General features: G+C 47.9%; 1 protein-coding gene across 16 annotated transcripts in view; it reads left to right on the top strand.

Annotated features, from left to right (window-relative positions):
• The window catches only part of PDE4DIP (phosphodiesterase 4D interacting protein), a 190,042-nt gene that overhangs the window by 153,103 nt on the left and 17,429 nt on the right, over window positions 1-19,510 (top strand). For all 16 annotated transcript variants that reach the window (XM_081120339.1, XM_081120342.1, XM_081120343.1 and 13 more), the window contains 9 exons: window positions 6,059-6,147; window positions 10,931-11,163; window positions 11,355-11,790; window positions 12,838-13,030; window positions 13,933-14,049; window positions 14,687-15,215; window positions 16,659-16,894; window positions 17,792-17,843; window positions 18,948-19,171. In XM_081120339.1, coding sequence (XP_080976465.1) covers window positions 6,059-6,147; window positions 10,931-11,163; window positions 11,355-11,790; window positions 12,838-13,030; window positions 13,933-14,049; window positions 14,687-15,215; window positions 16,659-16,894; window positions 17,792-17,843; window positions 18,948-19,171 — 2,109 coding nt within the window. The remainder of the gene's footprint in view (window positions 1-6,058; window positions 6,148-10,930; window positions 11,164-11,354; window positions 11,791-12,837; window positions 13,031-13,932; window positions 14,050-14,686; window positions 15,216-16,658; window positions 16,895-17,791; window positions 17,844-18,947; window positions 19,172-19,510) is intronic.

The raw sequence follows: 19,510 nt of genomic DNA, 5'->3' as shown, positions 1-19,510 counted from the left end.
GGGCCTAGAGTCCTCTGGGAAAAGGGGGAGCAGATCAGATTATACCCCAAACTGCTCCTTTCCTCAAGGAACGAAGGTTGATCCACCTACCTAAAATCACTTCCCTTTGGACTGGAAGCCTCAGAGGGGACAATATGTTAATACCCTGGTTTTCCTTGAGCTGGTATCAGGAAACTCTTGTTCCTGTTGTTAGGACAAAGTCATTGTTTTCTGGTTTCATGGTCTTTTTATATGAAAAAGTCACAGAACTTCACATTTGACGTCCCTGAAAAATTCAAGTTGCCTTTTCAACTAGACTCTCAGTAATAATTACACAGGTCTGCAGCAAGTGCCCTGCAGGGAAATGGGGCAGACTTCCTATGAAGTTAGGAAGAGACATGAGTCGTCCCCACACAGTTCACTTTCCATCTTGTCTTGTAAACATTGTTCTAAAGGTAGAATAAATGGCATCAGCTTTGTTTTTTGGATGCTAACATCCTGCAAGATGAAGCTGTGGAGCATTTTCTCTCATTTCTCTTTGGGTTAAAGCTCAGAGCTTTCTCCCTGTGGTAATACAGAACCATTTGTATTGTAGAAAGAAGAGCTAGGGCTGTGGAGCTCACGAGGCGACCAATAGTGAAAAACAAGGAGCGAGTTCATGGGGCAGTACATTGGAGTGATTCCTGGGGGCTGACAGTTTCTGAGTCTTAGCGCACTTTGGCTTATGATTTACGCCACCCTCACTAGACATTTAGAGCGATAACTTTGTTAAACCATTTTTATTATGATTACAAGGCAAGCACGTTGCTGTTAAGTAGTCTTCTGACAGAAGGTAAGTTCTCAACTTCTTTCTATATAATCACAGGAGCCAGGATGGTTCCCCAAGTAAAACATTAGCATTGTAATTAGCTTCCGGCAAAGGATGGGAATGGAAGGGAAACACGAAACTGTAGAGCTGACAATACTGATTGTACCAGATTTCAAATAAGAGTAATTAAACTTATAAAGTGAAGTGCTAATTCTTGTGTTCCTTTCCCTCTTTGTTGTTTATAAAGTCAAATTCCAGAAATAAAAATCTTGACCATATTGTTTCCTCTTGCTAAAGCCGGAAGGATAGAATGGAAAGTTCAGTGACATCAGAAAATGTTTGATGTAAAATAATCTGAAGAGTAGGGGTGTTAAGTTCGTGAACCAAATCAGCTTCTTCGTTCCCTCTGAGGAGCTCATAAGTGTCTAGCAAATGCAGGAGGTTTGCTTTTAGTATATATATAACATGAGTACCCACCGATTCTTTTTGCAGTGATCAAAGTCATTGCTCTAAAACACCGACCCCTCTCTCAAGCTGCATGTGTATACGCAGGTGTGTTTTATAAATCACGAATCTGTTTCCCTGAAGTAGTATCAGTTTGATAATCCAAACAGCTTTACTTTTATCACTTAGAAGTTTGCTCCTAGGGCTGCTGAGAAAAGTGAAAGTGGTTCATAGAATTTAAATGAAGGAGGAAGCGACATGCTACATGACCCAGTAACTTGGCCTTAGATCATTCCCGGGACTTTCCGCATCGACATACGCTGTGCGCGCCCTGGAAGCCGTTTCTCCCTGGCCCTGTGCTGTGCTGTGCTGAGCTGTGTTGACGCTCGTGCTGACAAGGAGAGTGTACTTTTTCTACATACAAGTGTTAGAGTTTCAGCTACTTTAGCTGAGACACACAAAAGTCGTTACTGACCAATAAAGGCAAATCCAAGGCCAAACAGAAACTATTGGTTTGAGCAGCACTGGGGGCAGGTGCTTTCCGAAGCAGGTGCAGGCTGGGAGGCGGCGGGAGAGAGGCTGCGCTTTAAAGACAGACACCATGAGGGGGCTTGACCGCAGCAACCGTTTTCTAGCTACTTCTAAGATCAGAATCTGGTTAAAGAGGTTTTTTTCTCGGCAGACGCTTGTGGAGGACTATATGAGATTTAAAGTTTTCTTACGGTCCGGGAGGGAGTGGCTGCAGGTGAAATGGCCGAGTTCGGTAGGAGAATCTCTTGGATAATCTCGTAGCGCATCACGATACTCGAGGCTGCAGTATCTGGTTCACGATGTGAACATGTGAGAGTCCTCGGAATGAGCCCCGGGCGGCGTGCCCAGGAGTGAAAGTGAGACGGGCCCAGAGCACCTGCCTCACCAGCCTGGCACCAGGGGCGAGAACAGCCGGGCGCTTGGCACCACGAACTTGTTCATGTGAAGTGTTTGGCTCTCTGAATGTTGCTCAACCCAGTTTGGGCTCGTTACTGAATTAAAATAACACTTCATGGCTCTCCCTCTAAGGCCTACTCGTGCATAATGGAGTTTGAGGGCAGGTATAATGTAGTGATGAGCCCTGTGTGTGAAGCGCCTGTTACTCAAAAGAGTTCCTCCTACTTACTTACAACTGTGTTCTTTCAACATACCTGTCAAGCAGGAACAAAGGATTTTTTCCAACCTCCTGTTGGGGGAAACATGCAGAAGTGCAATAGACTCAACCCAGGTCCTCCAGTTAATCCCACGGGTATAAAATCCCCCTCTGCTGGTCACCTGCTTTTTCAACCCTCAATTTTTCAGCCCATGGGCCACTTCTGTTTACCAACAACAATAATAAAACAATACTATAGGTTAAGGGCAGTGTTTATTGGTACACGCTGTATGCCAAGCACTGTTCTGAGCACCTCAAAAGCAGCAAATGCTTTCAAGTTCAGAGCTATAGGGAGTGGATGTCACTGTTAAACCTCATTAATAACTTTGGGAATTGAGTTACGGAAAGGTTGTGACTTGCCTGAAGTCACATAACTAATGACAGAAGCAGAAATCAAACTTAGACATTCTGGTTCCAGAGCCCATGTTCCTAATAATTACAGCCATCCTCAATTTAAAAAGCTCTGCAAACGCATGCATTTTTGCCTCAATGATAAAAAATTATATTTGCATAATGCTTCAATTTTCGCCCAAGGATTTTATAGTATTTTAGAGGTTTGTTTTATTTCTGTATACTTTATAATCCGGTAGCTGGCAGAAAATAACTTTCTAAATTTTAAAAAAAAGAGGAAGATTTTGGTACCGCCTCAGCATGTGTGGTTCAAAGCCTAGGAACTTGCAAGAACCACAACTTGAGAACTGTTATCGAAGTTTCCAAAGTTTTTAGTAAAATCTCCAGTCTTCACCCATGAAGCTTAACCCTGGAGATAAAGCCTGGAGGAGCAAGTTAAATTTGAGTGAACAGGTTCTTAGCTTTCAGAGATTTTAAAGGTGCCAGGCTGTTTTATTTCACATTTATGAAAAATAAGTACTAGATTCATTAATACAAAATATAGCACCTTTAAATTAGAAATCTAAAGTATTCCAAGTTAGTTTTCAACGCAGTATTTTGTTGCCTTGTAAAAGCTTTTTAGAAAGGGGAATTTCCCACAAGAGAAGTATTGTTTATAAATTTAAAAAACCACCACCAGAAATGGTCACAGAAAGAGGGATGTCTAATGTAAAACATACATAGGACTTTGTGTGGGATACCATTCATTCCAATATTTTCTATAATTTTTTTTATTTCACCCCACTCAAATAAACAGAAAAGCCTTCTGCATTCTAATTCAAATTGACAAAGGCTGAACAGCCCTTAATGTTGTCCCAAAGGAAGTATAGCGACTATAAACTAGCTAAAAAAATAAATAAGGAAAGCAAACCCCCTGTGTCAGGAAGTGTGGGGATGAAATGGGCATTCTTGCTTGGTCTCCATTGAACTCCTGATGGAGTCAAAACCATGGTATCCTGCCCCAGTGAAGTAAGGAAGCAGCATTATCTTTCTAGGCAGATGTGGCATCAGAAAAGCAGTGGCAGTAAGTGGAGGGCAGAAAGACAGAAGCCTTCCAGACCAGTGACAGTCACCCATTCTGATTCCCACTTACCTTACTCCTGGAACCTAGTACAGGAATCCCTTTGGGGCGTGGGCCCAGCCTGGCTACACAGCCCACCGAGAATGGTGCGGATCCTGACCTCAGAGCTGAGCTTCCTCCAACCGCAGGGCCACTCTCTGCCCAGCGCTCAGAAGGGAGACCATGCAAAGTGTGTTTTCTTAATCTGTCACTGAGTGGGGCAGTTCATTTTCTTTGCAGGGAAAAAATAAAGATTCCGATCTGTACTGTTGTACAGGAGAAAAAAAATTGAAAGTAAGCATAGTATATCATAGCTAGTATATGGTAAGTCCTCAAGTGAATTAGCATCCTGGAGTCCATGAGTTTCCAAAACAGCCAAAGCTTGGGGAGTGTGTCCACTCACCTCTACGCAACCAGTGTCCTGAGCGAGATGGCTCTGGGGCTGGTTTAAAAGAGCAGGTATTGGGAATCCCTACTGTACACTGTCCGTCACTGGTCTCTAATGACACTGAGTCGTAGAGGTACCTTGTAAGTAGGACTTCATTGAACAGAGTACTTACTGCCTTGATCCAAAGTTAACATCCACAGTGAAGATCCACAGTGACTCATCCACAGGGAATGAGTCATACGATTAAGCTGTCAGGACAACATGCTTACTACCTGTCAGCACTTTAATGAGATTGGCCCGACCCTGGCAAACACCCTGGCATGAACTTGCAGGTGCCGGGATGGAATGTGGGTGTGAACACCCCTGTTCACCTCATCTGCAGATGGTACTAAATGCCCGTCATTCACGCAGGCCTCTCATCCAGGAATGTCTGAGCCCAGGAGCAGGGTCTTGAGTCTTGAAGGAAGGAACAAAGGTAAAGATGTGATTTGTCACTAGAAGGAGGAGTGAGTTGCCTCTGAAAGTCCAGAGACTTGATTTCTTGGTGCAGCTCTTGTCAGACTGGCTTTAGAACCTTGGTCAGGCCACCTGACCTCTGAGGCCCAGGTTACTGCTCAGTGGTCAGAAGAGGAATGTTAATAGGTTGGTTGCCAAGGCCGGGCTCACAGCTAGATCTCTGGGTTCTCTGACTTGGGCAGGTTCTGTAAGACCCAGGGAGGGTCGAGGTAGATTTTCTTTATATTCAAATGAATTAACCTTTATAAATTCCTAGACTTTCAGAGGACATCTGTGGTGGTGGGCCACAGGCTTTAATCTGAAATTGGATGGACAGTCTTTTATTCTAACAGCTGTAAAAAAGAAGAAATGTCCTAGGTGTCCGATATGGTAGCCACTAGCCGCATGTGGCTGTTTGTACTTAAATTAAATTAAATTAAAATTTCAGTTCCTCAGTCACACTAGCGACATTTTCAGTGCTCAGTAGCCACCCACATGTGGCTGGTGCCTATTGGGCAGCGCAGAAGAAGAAAGTCTATTGCTCAGCATAGCTCTAGACCTTCGCCCAGATCGTCAGCTGCAGCTTCTTGTCCCCTAGTGCAGGGCATAGATGTTTGTGCCCTAGGGCAACTGTGCCCGTCTTTGGGGAATGAAAGAAATGGGTTAAATCCTTATTGGAAAAAGCAGTGCTCGAGCCCTTCAGGCGATGGGTGCTGGCGTTGAACAAGGGTGAGAGATGGGGAGGCGGGACATTAAAGGAGAAATTGAGCACCTGAGCCTTTCTGTGCCTCGGTCTTGACTAGACCTGAGCTGCTGTAGGACACACGGCCCCTAGGAGAGGCTTCCTCAGAGAGACTGTTGCCCCGTGTGCAGCTGATCCCAGAAAATCTGGGACCCTCTCTGCACTCAGTGGTGGGGGAAAAGGCCAGCCATGCTGGGCCCGTGTTATAGAAGAGAAAGTTGTGACATAGCCGGTCAGGGGGAGGGGGGGGAGTAGTCAGACTTTCTGGAAGCAGGTGAGAGGGGTAACCACGCTGACAGCTGGCTCCTTAGGTACAGGTCTGTGCAACCAGAGCCAGCTTCTGGTTTGAGGCTTCAGCCTGGGTGTTCGTAAGAAAGTGCCAGGGACACAGCCAGAAGGCTTTTCTGCAGATTTGGCACATTGGTTCTGACCTCCCCTGCCGGTCAGGGGGCCGTGCGTAAGGGGAAGGGAAGAAATCAGAGGCGGGTGGCAAAAAGAGTGAAATTTTAGCTGCTGTCTGGAAGCCATCTGCGGAGGGAGTCACCTTTCTCTTCTGGACTTGCTTCCAGGTGTAGCTGCAGGGGATGACACCGAAGATGCCAGCACCGAGTTCACCGACAGTATTGAGGAGGAAGCTGCGCACAATGGCCACCAACAAGTAAGTGTGAGTCAGGTTCTGGGTCCCAGGGTGGAAGGCTTGTAGCTCTTCGGGGTCTGCCGGTCTCCTGCAGCTTTGTGGACCTAGAGTGAGACGCTATCTTTTTATATAAACCACTTCCCAGCCTTCTCCCTGCCTTCCCGGAGCCTCCCGGCCACCTTGCCAGCCTCTGTCCTCACTCCAGTTCTCTCTCCACCGCGCCCTTTTGTTTCCACTCTGCCCCTTACTCCTGCTCCCTGCCCCTCCGCCCGCCTTTGTCCCTATGTACTGCCTATAGCTGTAGCTTCAGGAGAACTTTTGCTTACAATAAGACCACAGACACTTCCCCTCTTGGGCTTTTGTAACTGAAACACACCACTGAAGACAGAGAGTCATTGAAGGGTTACTTGGGGAGGTGGCAGGGCCTGGGACCTGCTTCTGGAGAGCGCGCTTTGGGAAACTCTAAGAGGATCAGAATCCTCAGTGAAACCTCATTATACAAAAGAGAACTTTGTTGGGCAACCTGACAGACCACCCAGGTCCTGACACATCAGTGACCAGGAGATGACACTTAAGAGCAAGCCCCTATCAAACCTCAGAGTTTGGAACCCAAGGCCGAAACACTTCTCACCAACTGTTAACGAAGGAATGACCAGCATCTTCTCAAGCTCAAGAATTGAACCGCCTGGACCTCAGAGAGCAAGTCCCCAATAATGATCCCGTAGCATCTGCTGGTACTCCTGTGTGTCTCCACCTAGCCCAGTGACATTTAGCCGTCACATCTCCTAGATGGACCATGCCTGTGACTCTGAGTTGTTAAGGAGAAAGTGGATTATTGGTATCTGTCCTTCTTCGGAAGCAGCTGGGCATTTCCAGTGATAACTTCCTTGTGGCTCTTAGGAAAACTAGGGGAAATGAGGCTTTCTGGGTCTGCCTGTATATCTCCTGCACAGGAAAAAGAGGAGACATCTAATAAGCCAACAAGAAGAGCCCAAGTGAGCAGTCCCCAGATCTCCCAGGATTTGGCACAGTCTTTGGCTCTTGACATGAGTAGTTGTCTGGAATTCCTCACGTCCTCAACACAGATTCTTTACCTTCTTTCAGGATCCTCTCTTTATTGCTCTAGACATACCTGACCCTTACTTTCCCCTTGAGTTTCCGCATGAGCCCTACTTACGCTTTTGCTTGAACAGCTTCTTCGGAGTCCTCCTAACCGATGCTTGTAACCTTAATTATGTACACCCCAGCCCCTTTGCACAGGTCCCTCTGCTGCTCACTTCCTGATTTCATTGAGGATTTGGGGTGAGCAAGAGGGATCTTCGGGATGATCAAATGTCCACCGTAAGACAGAGCTCAGTTGGGATGTCAGCAGGCCACTGAGGGCTGTTGCTACGGTGGGACAGGATTAACTTTAGAATAAATGAGCAAGAGACACAGATCTGAAGAGAGCCAGGTTCTGATGGACAAGTCCTTCACTCTAGTTCTCAGTTGTAGGCAAACGGGTTAGTCAAGCCATTTCTTCTTTAACCTTCTTTCCTATAGCCTAGCATGGAGAACATGACCAGAGCACATTTTGAGAAGGTCAGTTCAACCCTAAGTAAATCTTTACATTGGGGCATATGTATTTTTCTTGCAATGTTTTCTCTATTACTTGGCATAGAAGATAATAAATTATGGGTTAAAAAAATCTTTGGGTTGGGGCTTGACTCATGATAAAGTCTATACCTATTGGATACAGGATATCTTGGGTAAGCACCATTTTGTTTTCCATCACCTTTCCTTGAAACTCAGATCTTCAGTTTGGGGTAAGAGGTGTGTGAAAACATTGTAAATCTACTTCAACTTTTCTGGGGCTTGAGGGTGTGACTCTTCTGCTACCATTTAAATAAAGTTTGTTTTGCCATAACTGTTTTGTGTCCAGATTCTCAAAATGTGTTTGCTTGTGTCCAGGGAAATGGTCCCTTAAGATTAGGCTCTGAATTTATTCTAGTTGCGTCCTTAGAAGGTTGACTTTGACTTTGTTCTCGACACAAAGCTCCCTCCCACCTCAAGCAGACACGCAAGTCCCCTAACAAACACCTCCAACTTTGTGTTTCTTCCAAGGCAAGAACCACCTTTTGGCTAAAGCAAGTTGCCTTGTCCTGATATTTGCACTCACCCACCTTGGGAAGTCTCAGGTCTGGCTGTGGTGGTAATTTCCATTCTCAAGGAAATGTGAGATCCCTAATAAATACCTAGGAAATTCCTGCAAAAAGAAACTAGAGTAATCAATTATTGTCTTTCTTATTTGAACATTTGCAGTGGAGAAAAGTTATGATTCAAGATTCAAATCAAAGGAAAAGACAGTAGATTTAGTGTGACGAACTTGAGGAAAGAATATTTTTAATGCCCTCGATACTGTCAGAGAACTGATTTGCATTGTGAGAGATGTGAAGCAGTGGGGTGAAAACAACACAACTCTACCCAAATAGGAGATCAGAGCTACAACATAGATCTCTGTGGGACAAGTGGAAACCCAGCACACAAAAGTTGAATTATACCGTGGACACAATAGAACAGATGAATTAGGTAATGTGAAAAAAAGAAAAAAAAACCCTATAAGAATACAATTAACAATAGACCTAAGGGATTTATACTACCACCACACATACTTGGAGTTTTATTTGGGAGGAGAGGGATATTAGCTTTCATGCATTTGTATTTAAAATTTAAAGACAAGCTAGCCAAAGTAAGCTCCTTTTGACTTGGAACTATGAAACCCAAATTAGCCTGGGAACAAATCAGATCTCTCTTTCCTCATTTAAAGTGGGAAATTAGACCAGATGGACTTTATGGTTCCTTCCAGTGTTAACATTCCATGGGGCTTCATTTTTTATTTAAAGAAAGTAGGTATATTTAAGTCAATAGAAAAAGACATGCATCCAGAAGGCACATTAAAAATAGGTGGGCATCATTAAAGTTAGACATTATTTTTAAGCAGAAGGAACCAAGAAGGTTTAGAAAAGATCAAATGTTGTGTCCATAGTCAGAGCTGATGGCAATGTTCAGTCAGTTGCAAAGAGTTTACACAGAAAGATACCACAGTTTAAATGAGGGTTGAGGTTATAAACTTTCGAAAGAGGTTTTATCCAGTCCCCTTCCTTTAGTTTGTCCCAGATGCTTTGAGGCACATGCAGGGATGGCCACCAGTCTCACCCACTTGGCAGCAGAGGCATAGCGACAGACATCCCAGAGCCTCCCAAATCTCAGGCTCACAATCCCAGGTGGGATAGGATGCCTAGGAAATGAGCAGTTGTGTTCACTCATCTCTTTCGTCTTTGACGTGGATGCGCATCTTTTCACAACCCCGACATCTATGCTACTAATGGCCATTGCGTATATATGCCATGAACCAGCCCCACCACATACCAGGGCCTAGACCTTACTATGCTCTGTTACCAAGTCAAAAGCTAAGGTCGATGGCTCTGTGCCAAGCCAAGCAGCCACGCGATCATCAACCCATTTGCTCTCCTCTGGACCCTGTTCTGTTCAACATCTTCATGACCTGAATGAAGGAATAAAGCAGTTAATTAATTCTACAATGTGTCCCTGGTCAAGTGGCCACTACAAGGTGTATGGAGATGCACATAAATAATTTGATGACTTTCATAATTGGGAAATGATTTTGTATAGCCAGAATGAATTTATAAGTGACAAGTACAAGTCATAGTATTTACAGAGATAAAAGATGACAAACAACATGACCCAGAAATGGCTGTGGGGAGAGGTGGGAAATTGGGAGGTCAGAATTGAGAGGAAAAGAAGTCAAGATGACATTGGGATATAAGATTAATATTGGACAGGCAGGCAAATTGTGCTAAAATAATTTAGTTATACACTAAGTCAATTATCATACTCAGATTTTGGTTTCTACACTTTTGAAAGCGTGGGAAAAACTGGAGAGGAGCCCAAGACAGACAATAAGGAAGTCTAAAAGTTAAAAATTCTCATTTGAGGGAAAACCGTGCCATCTGCTTTCGTTGAAACGTTGAAGAGTAATGTCAAGAGTATACTCAAAAAAAAGGGGGCGTGTAGGGAAGTTGTTCCTGCCTTGTTTTCTTCTCCTGGGCTTAGATTTGTAGGGAGAGTTTGGCTGGCAGCGTCAGAACAAGGGTGATTAACCCACAGGTGAAACTGGCTGCTGGCAGGTGGCCTCCCTTGAACCTCTCAGCAGTTGGCTGTGGTTCTCCTGCTGCCAGTGAACCTACGCTTGCTGTGTCTTACCTGCAGCTCCGCCCACATTCTGATTCTGTCACTGTGACTCCTGATTGTTGAGTGTCCTGAGTCCTCCCTCTTGACCCTCCTTTTTGGAGTCTGAGTTACAGGCACAGCCTGAGGGTTCGAGCTCTAGTGTCTCGAGCTCTGGTGTCTTCGTGGCGCTGGCGAAGCTTCCTGGCGTGTGAGAAGACTGACTCAGGGAACTCTGCGCACTCAGGAAGAGAAGGGTCACAGCACCCACGCTTTCCAGTCCTGTTCATACCTCATTTGTTGGCATTTGTTTTTTATCATCTGCTCGTGTCTTTTTCTCTCCCACCTCTGGGATCTCCTCTTCCTGCCCATGGCAACAGTTCTCCCTGTTCTCTCGGTGCGTCCTCGCACCCAAACCGATCTCCAGGGCCCTTATGACTGAGGATGACCTTGGAGGGAGTTCGTTTTAGGTCTACCTTTTCTTTTTTGTTCCCATTAGAGGCTGTCCTTGGGATCTGATGTTCCCCTTGGATCCTCTTTAATGACCTGACTTCTTTAAACAATGATTTTCTTTCAGCTCATCAAGGTGGCTTTGGAGAAAAGCCTGGCTGCTGTGGAGAGCCAGAACGTGTCTCTTTCCTCGCCGCCCCCTACAGGAGGGGAGAATAACAGGGGTCTCCAGGAGGAAATGCTCCACCTGAGAGCTGAGATCCACCAGCACCTAGAGGAGAAGAGGAAGGCTGAGGGGGAATTGAAAGAGCTGAAGGCTCAAATTGAGGAAGCAGGATTCTCCTCTGTGGCCCACATCAGGTAAGGACCACCCTCCAGAGACAGGGAGCCTGCCAGTTGAGAGGCCACCATAGCCAAGGGGCTCACCTTGCTGCAGCCAAGGCATCCACGCTGCCATGGGGCTTCTTGGTCCACACCCAGGCTCCATGCATTTATGGTTCTACAAATTCTTTAGAGAAAAGTGCATCCCTGACGATGTATGTCCCCTTCAGGAACACCATGCTGAGCCTTTGCCTTGAGAACGCCGAGCTGAAAGAGCAGATGGGAGAAGCGATGTCTGATGGATGGGAGATCGAAGAGGACAGGGGGAAGGGCGAGGCGATGGTGGAGACTGTGGTGGCCAAAGGGGGTCTGAATGAGAAGAGCCTCCAGGCTGAGTTCAGAAAGCTCCAGGGAAAACTGAAGAATGCCCACAACATCATCAGCCTCCTCAAAGAGCAGCTGGTGCTCAGCAGCAAGGAAGGGAATAGTAAACTTGGTCCAGAGCTCCTTGGGCGCCTGGCCAGGGAGATCGACGGAATGAACACAGAGCCAGGTGGTTCTCCTGGGAAGCACCAAGGCCAAGAGGAGGAGGACCTGACCGTGAGACCCCGCCCCAGGCCCCGGAGCCTTGACCTTGGGGCTGCCCTTGCAGTGGATGCCCGCCAAGTAAGTGTGGGATTAGATGGAACGAAAGGCGTTTGGAGAAGGGCTGGAGACGTCAGTTTCTACCTTAGGCAGTTCTGCCTCGGGTCAGGAGGTACCGAGGGAAGGGCACCTCTGCACCACAGGCAGCGGTCATACTATCGCTCACATGCTCAGCCTTTAGAAGGGCTTTTACTGCGTTGTCCCATAAATACTTTTTGAGTAATTAATTCCCCCTAATTGTATCTCAAGTGCTTAATTTTCTAGTAATACACTAGGTGTTGGGAGCAGGCAATAGGACCTGGTCTCTGTCCTTCAGGTACTCAGTATGGAGGGGAAAGGTGGCACAGAAACAGGTCACCCCCAATAGGATGCGGTGTAGGGGTGCACGGGGTTTTAAGGCAGCCTAGATGAGTGGTGTGTAATCACATTTTTTTTTTATCACCGCATTTTCTTTCCCCCCCTTTTTATTGAGTTTATTGGGGTGACACTGGCTAACAAAATTATATAGGTTTCAGGTGCACAGTTCTACAACACAGCATCTGTACCCTGTATTGTGTGTTCACCACCCCAAGTCAAGTCTCTGTCCATCACCGTTCATCCCACCTCCCCCCCTCTCCCACTTCCCTTCACTGCCCCCTTCCTACCATTTTCATCACAGGCGTCTGGGTCTCAGAAGGGGTTGTCAGGATCCTTTTTAAGGGGAGGCTTTGCTTAGCATGAAGTAAAATGGAGATGCTGAGGATTTGGAGAGATGACAGGGGCAGGAATGCAGGGAGAGAGAAGTGGAGGTTTCTTTCCAACCCCTGAACACATTTACTGAGTGTCCCCTCCGAAGACTCGATTGGCCCTGTGCTGTGTGCTATAGATCCTGAGGTAAATAAAACATCACCCCAGCTCTCCAGAGCTCCGTCTGGAAAGCAAGTCACTGCCAAATGGCACGAGCAGGGCTGTGACAGACACACGAGTGAAGTCCGCAGGGCTCAGAAGGGGAAGCAGCCCTTGCTGCCTGGGAGGTGACCCCAGACTGTCCCGATCCCTTCCCTTCCCTGTGCCGGCTCCTTTTCACAGCTGGATGGCCAGCCCCCAGCCCGTGACCCTGGGCCACCGTCAGAATTCAGCCTCCCGGGACCCACCAAGCACCTGCGTTCCCAGCTGGCGCAGTGCAGGCAGCGCTATCAAGATCTCCAGGAGAAGCTGCTGATATCGGAAGCCACGGTGTTCGCCCAGGCCAATCAGCTGGAGAAGTACAGGGTCATGTTCAGTAAGTGCTGAGCTCCTCCTCACCAAATGTGAGTCCTCTCCCTCTGAAGCTACGTGCCTGCCTTGCGGACTTCATTTTTCTTCCCCAGCCTCAAGACAAACTTAACCCTGTCCCTGGTCCTCGAGTCGTGGAGGTGGATATGTAACTCTCATTTGCAGGTGGCAGGGAAGAAGGGACCCATAAAGCACGTTTGCAGCGAGAGTGCAGGGAGGAAACAGGCTCTCAGCTAGGCCTGGTGATTGCCGGCGTGGTCAGCAAACTGCCTTACCTCGCTCAGCGTATGCTAGTAGTTTCTCTTCTGCTCCTCTCTGCACCACATCAGATTCTTCAAAAATACACCATCATTGTTGGTCTAGAATCGGTGCTTTCCAGTCAAACGTCCTGCAGTGATGGAAACGTTGTGTCTATATCACGTGTGGTTATTGGACGCAGGAAACATGGCTGGTTCACCTCGGGAATTTTATGTTTTTATTTAACTTTAATTTAATGTAAGATAGTCACATGTGGCTAGTAGCTACCGTATTGGACAGTGCAGATCTAGATGTGTTGGGATTCTAAACTAATTCAGCGTCCTTCACATATTTCCTGAGCTTCCGTGGCTAAGGCACTTGCTAGTTTCACTGGGGCTTCCAGAGAGGAGAGTGTGCAATACCTGTCTAACAGTGTCTGGGCCCAACTACACCTGGGTCCTCTGCAGGTGAGATCATCGGCGGCAAACACAGGCTCATCCTGGTGGAGGGAAGTCCTGCTGCCTGGAGAAGGTGGTCTCTTCTACCGCATGAGTCCAAAGGAGCATATATCCTGCTCTGGATCTGACTTCCTGCCCCCAAGGGCCAGCATATGTGCCACTGAGTATGTGAGAAACTCAGATACTTGGTAACGCCCCCATCTCTTCCGAGCAGGTGAAACCTTGGTGAAGCAGGACAGCAAGCAGGTTCAGGTGGACCTCCAGGACCTGGGCTACGAGACCTGTGGCCGAAGTGAGAATGAGGCAGAGCGGGAGGAGAGCACCAGCCCCGGTAAGAGCGCACGTGGGGGCCTCACCTTCCTTCTCCAGTCAGCTTTCACATTGGGGTGCTGTTGGCCAATCCCACACCTGATGAGGAGGAGGGGTGCGGGGATTGTAGACCGGGGAGGACACAGGACCAGAGAGGGATAGGAAGTTTGGAGGAAAACTCTTGTCCAAGAATGACGCTGAGTGTGAGTTTGAATTTCTAGAATTAGTTTCCAGCATACTACTAGTAAAGAAAAAACTCTTCTATCCAACTGATTGTTATAGAAAAAAAAAATGCTAAGGCTTACTTATTAATGAAAAAACCCTAATGAGCTTTTGGTAATGTGCAAAGCATAAGTTAAAAACTTATCTTTCTATGATAGAAGGGCTTTGACTGTAGGGACACCCACCAAATAGAAATCAGGAAGAGAAGAAAAACACTCAGGAAAACAGAGGGTGACCATAGCTGACTTGCAGGGCTGTTGTGAGGATAAGTAATACCGTATCCGAATGCTAGTCCAGAGCCAGGGCTGAATAAAGAACTGCTCTGAGTGTTGGTCTCGAAATTATTGTCCTTAGGACCAAACCTACCTCCCCCTGAAGGGAGAGGCTACGGCAGCATGCCCAGCTTTACTCAGGAAGATGTCTCTGTCTTTTCTCAGAGTGCGAGGAGCATGACAGCCTCAGGGAGACAGTCGTCATGGAGGGGCTGTGCTCTCAGCAGGAGCGCCTGGGCTCGACACTGGCCGGTCCCCCTGGGAGGAAGCCGTTGGAGAACCAGCTGAGGAAGCAGGAGGAGTTCCAGGCATATGGAAAGTCAGAAGACATCTCTGTCCTCCATAAGGACATCAAAGATCTGAAGGCCCAGCTGCAGACCGCCAACAAGATCATTCAAAACCTCAAGAGCCGGGTCCGCTCTCTCTCAGTCACAAGCGATTACTCGTCTAGCCTGGAGAGACCCCGCAAGCTAAAGGCTGTCGGCACCCTCGAGGGATCTTCACCTCATAGTGTCACTGATGAAGACGAGGGGTGGCTGTCTGATGGCACTGGAGCTTTCTACCCCCCAGGGAATCAGGCTAAAAGGGATCTGGAGAGTCTGATCCAGAGAGTGTCCCAGCTGGAGGCCCAGCTCCCCAAAACTGGACTAGAGGGGAAGCTGGCCGAGGAGCTGAGATCAGCCTCATGGCCTGGGTAAGGAGGGCATTCCTCGGACCTTTACTAGATTGATGATGCCTGAGTTTGTGCTTGAAGTAGGGTAGCCAGGTGGGTAGAAGAGAAAACCCATCAGGGCACTTATTTCAGTGGTCGACCAGGTCTGAAGAAAGGACAGGGAGGCATCCAGCAGGGCACTGGATGGCGGCCCAGCCTGGGAGATGCCAGGTCTCTGGGATTTTCTCCTGGGAATGTATTAGGAAATTGACAGCAGATACAGTGTAATAGACTGAAGTTAGACGGCCTAGGTTTGCGTCCTAGCTCTGGCACTCAGTAGCTGTGCAACCCATGTAAGCCTTTCTGAGCCTATTTTCTTACATATTAAATGAGGCTAATAAGAGAATTTATCTCAAAGGGTGGTTATTAGGTGTAAGTGAATTAATACAAGTACTCATGATAACGCCTAGCATATAGTAAGCTCTCAGTACTACCTGCCGTAGTTATTACTGTTCTCAATACTTCGTGCTGAAAAACACTAGGCAGACATCCATCTTGGTATCTGTCCTGGTTGTCTTTGCTGAGTAACAAACCACCCCAAAACTTAAACAGTAATTCATGTGGATTGACTGGGCTCAGCCGAGTGGCTCTCGCTTGGGGGCCTCTCACATGGCTGCCATCCGACGGTAGGTCGGCTGGAGTCGTCTGCAAGGCCTGGCTGGGCTGGACATGGCTTCTTCCTCAACCGGTCTGGTAATTCTGCCCTTTGGCGTCTCTGTCTCTCCACGTGGCTTCCTTTCCAGGGCTTCTCCTCCGGGCTTGGGCTTCTCACAGGATAGTGGTCTCAGGGGAGTTTCATTTGTGCATGGCAGCTGGCTTCCAAAGCACAGGAAGCGCAAGTTGCCAGTCCAGTTAAGGGCTGCTCTGGGCTTGGCACAGTGTCCCTTCCACTATATTATTTTGATCAAAGTGGTCCCAGAGCCCAGTCAGATTTAAGGAGATGCAAAGCCTTGTTGCAGAAGAGCAGCAGAATGAGAGCTGTGTAGTGGCCATACAGGCAATACTGTCTGCCATAGCATAGATCATCTTAGAAACAGATGACATGGAAGGTCCTGTCCAGACCTAAGATGAAGTGATTCTACTCCTACTCAATTCATTTTTAGTATTTAGTATATACTCAGTAAATCTCAGTATTTATTGAGTATCCCCCGTGAGTCTACATTATACTGGGCTTTTAGGGGTATAAAATATCATGGCTGTCCCACAGAACTTATGACTGACTCATTTTTGGATGTATCACTAACATATGTAAAACAGTGGAAGAAAGTGGTATCAATTGTTTGATACCATAGTCTCTCAGAGCAGAATTTACTCTTAAATCTCTCCTTTGGTTTATGTGCCAGAATTCCACTTGGCCACGGAAGCCCCATAATTTATCACTCCCTCTTTTCCATTCTTACTCTCTCCCCTTCTTTCCTGTGTTAGGAAATACGATTCCCTGATTCAGGATCAGGCCCGAGAGCTATCCTACCTACGCCAGAAAATACGAGAAGGGAGAGGTATCTGTTACCTTCTCACCCAGCATGCAAAAGATACGGTAAAATCTTTTGAGGACCTGCTAAGGAGCAATGACATCGACTACTACCTGGGGCAGAGCTTCCGGGAGCAGCTCGCCCAGGGAGGCCAGCTGACAGACAGGCTCACCAGCAAACTCAGCACCAGTAAGTTGGCCACAGGGCTTTGGGGCACTGTCAGTCACTCTCACAGCCTCAGGCCTGGGCGGCTGCCTTTTAACCCAGCATCCAGCCTCCACCTCATCCCCTGGGGGCCTTACAGGATCAGGCCTGTTAGTGGGAAGCACTGAAGAGGAGCACACGGGGTTGGAGGGGCCATAATTACCACTGTAGAAACGTCATCATTCATGGAGTGTGACCTTTAGGGGAGGAAGCTTCCTCCACCCAGTACTGAGGGAGAGAAAGGGAGGTGAGATCAGAGGGACCTTGTGACAGTGAAAAGAGCCCTGAACTTAGACTTGCAAGACCCAAACTCTGCCCTGGACGCTGCCATGAACTTGCTTTGGATAAATGCCTTACGTTTTTGGCATCTGTTTCTTTATATATTGCCTGGTATCGTACACAAATGCAATTCAAATATAGCTAAAGCACCATACCCTTTTGGACACGGTTGGGCACTGATTGCCATAGTTCAAGGGCTAGGAACATGGCTTATTACTGAAGCTCTTTGCTTAGAGAGAACTTCCTGGGTACAGCGGGACCAGTCTTCGGGGCCAACCACCCCACATCCAGTCGGTCGCAGGTGCCGAGGCGGGACAGGGCTGTTAGTCATCTCAGGGCAAAAGTAGGTCCTACATGAAAACTGTACGACTGGGAGTCAGTACGTGGCAGGCTTGGAGGCTGGATTATTCCACAGGGAAGCTGGGCAAGTGCCTTTTAAACTTTTTCACATTGATTTAGGGCAGAGGAAGTCATGATGGTGATCGCCAGGCCAGGGAAAGTCTGATCACTGTTCTGTACACAAGTAGGCTTCTGCATTTATAATGTGTGGAGCAGGGCCCGTTTAAGTTTTTTTACTGTTTCTTTTCTGAATTTGGTTTGCAGAGGATCATAAAACTGAGAAAGACCAAGCTGGACTGGAGCCGCTGGCCCTCAGGTAATTCCAAATAAGATCTGGTAAAGGCACCAGGAACAAGGCCCGAGGGATTACACGTGGCTGCAGCTTCACAAATGGGGGGTGGAGGGGGTGAGGAAAATGCTGATAATATTAATTCACTTATTCATGGAACACTTTACTGTTGTTTTCAACTAATTCTTTACTCTCTTTTGATATAATCCTATTGATTTCTATTTGCATATTTATTCTCCAGGCTCGGTAACCTAGAGTCAGTCTGATTAAAAGTGAACTAACCACGTTTCAGTGACCCCCCCCCCAGGGTCTCCTTTGCTCCCCCCCTCCCCGGATTTAAAGACCAGGGTGTACTTTTCGCCTAGTTGGCTTACCACCAGCCCCCGCCCCCCCCCAGTTGAGTTGGTTGCTCATTTATAGCCGCCCAATTTCCTTGGGAAAAAATAATTATATTACCGTTCCTAGTGCAAAAGGCCTAGACACTGCCGATCTCTGGGAAGCTACAATGCCTCAGAAACCGGTTTTCAATGAGTCACTGCATATAGCCTTATAATGCCCGGTAAAATATGGGCTCCGAGTTTGTCGTAGCCACTAGTTCAAGCCACTTTGTGTCATGAGTGTGCTTTGGCCACACAGTGCTTCTCAAAATATCCGTGGTGAAGAACAAAGTGTCTTTGTTTTTGCTTTTATCTCCATTCCTAATCCATCACACACACACACGGTCTGTGCCTCAGTCATCCAGGTGACTTCGCTGCTCTTGCGTGTTAAGGCAGTGGGTCAAACTGCCATGTTTCTCAGTGCCCACCTCCCATTCTGTACTCGTCCTCTCAGAGACGGGTAACCAGCAGTTTCAGGCTGTAGCTGTAGTGGGGGCCACACTTTCAGCTGCCATGCCTTAGAGGGCCAGCTCGGTCCCCGCTAGTGCTGGGTATATCGTGTGGCCAGTGCACTGGGTAGCTGTTGCCTCCCCTCCCTCTGCACCCCACCTATCCCCCCCAATCAGAGATGGGTTATTCCCATTACTCTGCAGGAATGGTCCCCTTGACTCCTGTGGCTTTTCCCATGTGCGCCAGTCAGGACTAGCTGGCCGGTGACCTTGACTTTGCCTGCTGTGCCCCCTCACCCCACTAGGCTCAGTAAGGAGCTGCAGGAGAAGGAGAGAGTGATTGAAGTCCTGCAGGCCAGGCTGGACGCCCAGTGCCTCACGCCGTCCAGCAGCCACGCCTTGTCCGGCTCCCACCGCTCCCCCAGCAGCTCCTCCCTCCTGTCCGATGAGCTGGAAGCCTGCTCCGACATGGACATAGCCAGCGAGCACGCACACTATGAAGAGAAGAAGGCTTCGCCCGGCCACCCAGGTAGCCGCCGCTTTCTGAGCAGTTCCAGCTTTATCTAGGCTGAGAGGAGACCTGCATAACCCGGCCTTAGAGATCCGCCTTGGGGTGGATCTGGCTGAACATGGCTCTGGGACCCAGTGCCAAGCACAGGCCCCAGTGAGTTAGGATCTTTGCTCTGTCTGATGAGCCGACTCTACAACTTAGCGCCGTCGGGGGGCTCCACCAGCACGTGCGTGCGGTGAGGCCCAAGGCGAGCCTCCGTGGGGACAGTGAGCAGATGACGGCGGGTTTCTCTCCCCCCGTGCCTGCTGAGCTCAGGGCCTGGCTCCTTTAAGGTGGGAAAGCTGATCCTTGTCAGCT

This window comes from Miniopterus schreibersii (assembly GCF_964146895.1).
Source record: "Miniopterus schreibersii genome assembly, chromosome: 19".
NCBI lineage: Eukaryota > Metazoa > Chordata > Mammalia > Chiroptera > Miniopteridae > Miniopterus > Miniopterus schreibersii.
Note: the sequence above shows the minus strand (reverse complement) of the source record. Positions and strands in the feature narration are given on the sequence as shown.